General features: G+C 42.4%; 1 protein-coding gene across 1 annotated transcript in view; it reads right to left on the bottom strand.

Moving 5' to 3' along the window:
* Positions 1 to 6,009, bottom strand: part of LOC138600684 (rap1 GTPase-activating protein 2-like) — a 41,976-nt gene extending 35,967 nt beyond the window's left edge. Inside the window, exon 1 of the mRNA XM_069672163.1 lies at positions 5,665 to 6,009. Coding sequence (XP_069528264.1) covers positions 5,665 to 5,708 — 44 coding nt within the window. The 5' untranslated portion in view covers positions 5,709 to 6,009. The remainder of the gene's footprint in view (positions 1 to 5,664) is intronic.
* Positions 6,010 to 6,699: the final 690 nt, after the last annotated feature.

Raw genomic sequence — 6,699 nt, 5'->3', positions numbered from 1 at the left:
ACACTCTGGACACAAAGATGGCAGCGCCCGCTCCGGGGGGGTTTTGGCTTCATTTTTGTACAACAAGAGGAGGTGGAGACGCGTCGTCCATCTTTATAAACAGTATCATGCCCAGAGTATCTACCAGACCTCCTCATCCCAGAGCCTTAAGCATGGTTTCCTGCTCTCTCTCTCCCTACACATCCACAGCTACATCTTTGTACACGTTTAAACAACCACTACCTTCATGTAGCTTCAGACAGCAACCTGCTACATCCTCAACTGAAAGTCTTTCATGCAAAATCCATCTCTGATTCAGCATCCATATTAATATATGTAATTAACTTAACAACAATATCAGCAGAACTTCAGAGACCAACGTTAAAGAGTGCTGACAAGGAATTTTCTGATCAAAGTCAATAAAAGACGGAGGAATTCAACTTTAAAGGAGGGATACGAGTGGGAGAGGAAGGTGGAGGTGAGCAGAGGGGTGGGGGTTTAATATAAAGTGTTGGTGCAGTCGCCCTGAAGCTGCTGCTGCATTATTAAATACTGCAACTCTATTAGTCGACTGGCTGTAAACAGTGAGAGGAAGGAGGGATGACAAAACCATCTGTTTCCTTATCATAACAGAGGAGGAGAAAGAAAGAGAGGGAGAAAAGAGGTAAAGGAGGAGGTGCAGATGGAGAGAAACAGCCCCGGGGGGTTAGAAAGAGATATTAAAGAGAGAACATGCTGGAAGGAAACAAGCAGAGGGAATCAAGGAAGGTATGAGGAAGGTAGAAGGGAGAGCACGAGCTTCTATAGAAGGAGAGACAGAGGGATGGAGGGGACAAAAAGGATGGGTTGAAGATCAGAAGAAGAAGAAAGGCAGGAAAAGCAATGAAGGATATAAGGATGCACAGAAGGAAATAAGGAGGTATGGTATGGCAGCAAAGAATGATGTATAGAAGAAGAAGAAGAAGAAGAAGGGGTATTAAAGGAAAGAAGGAGGAAGGGAAAGAGATTGGGAGGAATAGGAGAAAAAAAAGGTGTATGAAAGTTAGAAAGGGTGCATAGAAGGACAGAAGGAGGTATAGAAGTAGATAAGGAGGTATAAGAGGAAATAAGGATATAGTGAAGAGTAAAGGGGAGATATGGAAGGACATAAGGAGGTATTGAAGTAAATAAGGACGTATGGGAATATGTGAGGGTGTACAGAAGTAAAGAAGGGTGTCTGAAAGGAGATAATGATGGATACGCTTAAGAAGGGAGGCAGAGGTATAGGGGAGAAGTACTCAGAGAAGGGCAGAAGGACATAAGGATGTATGGAGGTGAAGCAGCTGGTATGGAAGGAAATAGGGATGTACAGACAAGCAGAAGGAGGTATGGAAGAAGATAAGGTTGTATAGGAGTAAAGAAGGAGGTATGGAAGAAGATAAGGATGTATTAAAGTAAAGAAGGAGGTATGGAAGAAGATAAGGATGTATAGGAGTAAAGAAGGAGGTAGGGAAGAAGATTAGGATGTATTAAAGTAAAGAAGGAGGTATGGAAGAAGATAAGGATGTATAGGAGTAAAGAAGGAGGTATGGAAGAAGATAAGGATGTATTAAAGTAAAGAAGGAGGTATGGAAGAAGATAAGGATGTATAGGAGTAAAGAAGGAGGTATGGAAGAAGATAAGGATGTATTAAAGTAAAGAAGGAGGTATGGAAGAAGATAAGGATGTGTAGAAGTAAAGAAGGAGGTACGGAAGAAGATAAGGATGTATTAAAGTAAAGAAGGAGGTATGGAAGAAGATAAGGATGTGTAGAAGTAAAGAAGGAGGTATGGAAGAAGATAAGGATGTGTAGAAGTAAAGAAGGAGGTACGGAAGAAGATAAGGATGTATTGAAGTAAAGAAGGAGGTATGGAAGAAGATAAGGATGTATTAAAGTAAAGAAGGAGGTATGGAAGAAGATAAGGATGTGTAGAAGTAAAGAAGGAGGTATGGAAGAAGATAAGGATGTGTAGAAGTAAAGAAGGAGGTACGGAAGAAGATAAGGATGTATTAAAGTAAAGAAGGAGGTATGGAAGAAGATAAGGATGTATTAAAGTAAAGAAGGAGGTATGGAAGAAGATAAGGATGTGTAGAAGTAAAGAAGGAGGTACTGAAGGAGATAAAGATGCATAAATGGAAAGGATAGAGGAGGAGATGAAGATGAAGGATGAACAGAAGTAAAAAAGGATTTATAGAAGAAAATATGAATGTATAGAGGTAAATAGGGATATATAGGAGAGAAGGAGGTATGAAAGGAAAGAAGGAGACATGTAAGGAGATGAAGAGGTATTGAAGGAAATATTGGAGGTATTTCAGGACATAAGGATGTACAGAGGGAGCAACGGAGGACGAAGAATGACGTAATTTAATCATAGAAGGAGAAATGAAAGGAGACAAGGATGTAGGAGAGAGGGGAAGCCAATTAGTAAGAGGAGAAAGGAGCGAGAGTGAAGAGAGTGAATGATTGAAAAGGAGGCTTGTGTAAGAGTTTACACACACACACACACACACACACACACACACACACACACACACACACACAGTGGTGGTCACAGGGAGTTTGACAGTCTGGCTGCACACTCAGACTCGGTGATGCAGGACGACAAAGCGAGCAGCGACTTTAAATTCTCTCTGACGTCTGAAGGAATCAGGAAACACAGAATAATCGAGCGTCTTCGTGAGCCGCCATTTTGAAACTGATGTTTAATAATCACACAGAGAGGAATCCACCACAGAAGAAGGACTACTCGGACTACAAATGGAAACCAAAACGCTTCAGAAAAAAACATTTTCATAGCAAACAAAACGGTTTCCTCGAGAGGTCAAACTGAGAGCGCCCTCTGCTTTTCCATCAATACAAATTGGCGAAAAAACACGTCGACTTCTAAAACAGAACTTATCTGTCTGCAGCTGTTTGACAGACATGTTTGTCTCTGTGCAGCGGCAGCGACACATCGTACAGATGTGGATCATTGTGGACTCGGTCTATCAGCTTGTCTTCAGAACTTTCTGCCCTTGTTGTCCCTGCTGCTGTGTTGACCCTGTCACATCCCCTCTGCCTCTACACTGTCCCTACTGCTCATGTGCAGACTGAATCTCGCGACAGCATAGCGTTAATTTTTGAGGACGTGCACAGCCGATGCTCCAAACAGACGCAGGGAATAGGCGGCAGCCATCATGCGCACATAAACGCACAGTTTGAAGCAAGTATATGACGAGCACTGTGCATGTTGCCAGTATGAAGCTCGATGCTGGTAAAGATCCAAATTAAGACTACTTTCTTTCGGGCCGAAGTTATACCCTTGCTATTAATCCGGCCAATGATACGCTGGTGAAGCCCACTATTGATTCAACCAAGATGGTGACTCGCGCTTCTCACCTAGAAATAAACTGGATTAGCTTCTGGCTTTGCTGAACATTAGCATTAGCCTCAGAAGCTAAGCTTGTTTTCCATACGGCATGAATTCAATGCACGTTTAAATCAAAATGTCACGTAGGAGGTCAAATGTGTCCAAAGACTCCAGGTGGTTGTTTACACTTGTATTTATGGCTGTCCACTTGTGATTCGATAGCCCGAGACGCATTTGAAAACCAAGCATAAACAGGGTCAGGCAGGTCAGGTGTTGCGTTCACTGACACATGAAAAAACAACCGAACCAAAGCCATGATCCATGTGACCTCACGTTTACCTCACAGGGCGTTTTGTCATGTTGAACAGCTGAATATAAACACAAGCTGCAGGCAAATCAATGACCATGTGGTCAATCATCATCAGGAGTGTGAGCAGAGTGCTGTGACCTCTGACCTCTGCTCCTGTTTGAGGCTCTTACACCACTGAGTTAAGAAATAAAAATATGAACATCGCAGCTGAATCAGGTCAGACACAGTGGTTTTGTGCGGGTTGAATTTTTTTCATACATTTTCAGTAAAACAATAGTTAAACAGAAACTTCACACTTAGTGCTAGACTGAATACGCCCACTTCACATGTTCATAATGTTTAAAACAGCTTTGAATTCACAGAGTTAGTTATTCACTGCAGCAGCTAGAGAGGTTTTTGTTCCCAGTCAGTCGACTGAGACAATGACTGAAGAGAAGAAAGGAGGCTCATACAGCTAACGAGTTACCGAGCTTAACGACTTTCTCCTCTGAGAATCAGATCAACTGCAACAGAGTGAGAAAAGATTTCAACCAAACACCATTCAAAAAAAGTCAAATTTTAACCAAACCATTTTATCATGAACAACAGAAGAACAGAAAACTTTTCCTCTAACCATTAGTTCACTGGAAACAGAGCAGCAGACAAGAACCAAACCCCATTCAAAATAAGTCAGACTTTAACTTCAGTGTTGTTCATTTTCAAATGAAACCACAGCAGGTAACAAAATGTTTAATGCTCACCATCAGAGACAGCAGAGAGGAAATTATGTTTCATATTGACAAAGAAAACATTCTGCGACTTGGCAAGAAACATTTTCAACCAAACAGCTGTTGATTTAAAACATTGTTATCTTGGACCACAGAGGGACAGTTAACATGTTTTCACCTTCATTAAGTGACAAAAACAAAAAAAGGTCTTCACCAAACCCCATTCAGGGCAGAACATGTTTCCTGACCTTCCAGTTAACTGGAAGAGACGCGGACAAGAAAAGTTTACAACCAAACCCCATTCAAAATATCTTAACTTTAAACGTAATACTCTGATTTCTTCTCATCTTGAACCACAGCTGGTCATCAAACACTCACTGACTCATTTCAATGTTTCGGGGGAACTGTGATGTCACTGTGATGTCATGAAATGAACGCAAATATTGACAACAGTGTGTATGAACCAACACGTTGTGGTTGCAGGTCAACACAATCTGTGCACACTTAGCTAAGGTAAAGTGATCGAGGGCTTTAGCCAATGATTTGTTTTGGACTGTCTGTTATGTGAACACAGCTGCGCAACTGCAGCAGAGGAGAAAAGTTTAAAACCAAACCCCTTTAATAAAAAGTTAAATTTTAACTTCAAAGTCTTCTCATCTTGAACCACAGCAGGTAACAAAAAGTCTTTGTCCACCATCAGAGACAGCAGAGAGCAAAATGTTTCATTTTCATAAAGACTTTGCAATGAAGCCAGAAAAGTTTTCAACCAAACCCCATTCAAAAAAATCCAGGATAATTTTCTGACTTCTTATTTTGGACCCAGCAGTTCCGAAAACAACAAAACAGAGTGACTAATTTTAACAGAATATTATTTGGGAGGGAGGCTTATGCAACTGTGATGTCACAGCTCAGACAGGAAATCAGCTCAAAGATTCACACAACTGTAGAGGTGGTTCTTTGCAGGCTTGGGTAAAGTAATCATAGGACGAACCCTAACCCTAACCCCCCAACAGAGGGAGAAAAGTTGTTAACCAAACCCCATTCAAAAAAAGTCGAATTTTAACTTCAATCATGTAAATTCTCTGATTTCTCCTCATCTTTAACTATTGCATGTCAACAAACACTGACTGACTCAGTTAGATGATTTGGGGGAGCTGTGATGTCACTGTGATGTCACTTTGGTGCAGCTCGGACTAGAAATGAACTCAAAGACCCCGAAAGTGTGAGTGAGAGAAGTGATGAGATCATTCGGCCATTTATCCACACACACACACACGCACACACACTCTCTCTCTCTTACCATCCGAAGCCTCCGAACGACACGCTCCTCTTCCTCCTCAGCATGGTCTCTCACTCGCCTTCTCCTCCTCTTTGTCTTCCTTTGCCTCTTATTGTGTCTGGTTTTCCTCTCTCTCTCTCTTTATCTGCACCTCCCTCTCGTCTCTCTCCTCCCTCTCCCTCTCTCTCTTCCTCTCGTTCTATCTCGTCATCTCTCCACCTATAAATACTCTCATCTCTGTCAGACGCCCTCCTTTACACGCTCTCACTGCCTCCCTCCCTCTCTCTCTCTCTCTCTCTCTGCCCCGTCTCTCACTCTTTGTCTACCTCGCTCTCCCTCCTCCTGCCGTTAATGTTTCCCTCTCGTTCCCACTTCAGTCCTCTGCACTCGCCGCCAGGAGAGAGAGAGGGCGAGAGACATAAAGAGAGAGTAGAGACGGAGGTATACATGGTGTCCTCTCTCAACCGGCTGATGTCTGAAAACTTATCATACATAATAAATGGAGGTAAATGGACGCAAATGCGCGTCACTGGATTTTATGTTACGTAAAGGTTCAGTTTGAAGCTGCAGCCTGAAGTCACGAAAACATTCTTTTATTTTATGTATTCATTTATTTAAAAAGGAAGGAAATCCCTTCTTATAGAGCCAACAATGCCTCGGTAAATTAGTTGATGCTAAAATGCAGCCTTAAAAATCGATGGAAACAGAGGGGAAAGGAGGAAGTCTGATATTATGGCGTATGTTATCATAAACCCAAACTTCATGATATTTCCTCTGGGCGTGACAACGACTTTTTGAGCATTCCGGTTTAGCCAGTGGTTAGTGATAAACGACTTCCAGCCAAGACGTCCTCCTCCGCGCGCTGCGTTGTTTACAGTCCAGTCAGCAGCTCGAGCAGCGACCGTGTGTTCAGATCAAAGGTAAATTCTCCCTCCAGATGTGTCTGCTAAATAAACGCTGTCATCTCTCGGTTCGTCCCATCCCCCGGAGGAGCGCCCGTTCATCTGTCTGTGCTGAGTCTCAGTCTCACTGTAAACAGGAAGTTACACAGAGGCT

The sequence above is a fragment of the Semicossyphus pulcher genome, unplaced genomic scaffold (assembly GCF_022749685.1).
Source record: "Semicossyphus pulcher isolate SPU_LCO1_2020_fin unplaced genomic scaffold, fSemPul1.0.p SCAF_10, whole genome shotgun sequence".
NCBI classification, from domain to species: Eukaryota; Metazoa; Chordata; class Actinopteri; order Labriformes; family Labridae; genus Semicossyphus; species Semicossyphus pulcher.
This window is presented reverse-complemented; position numbering and strand designations above follow the sequence as displayed.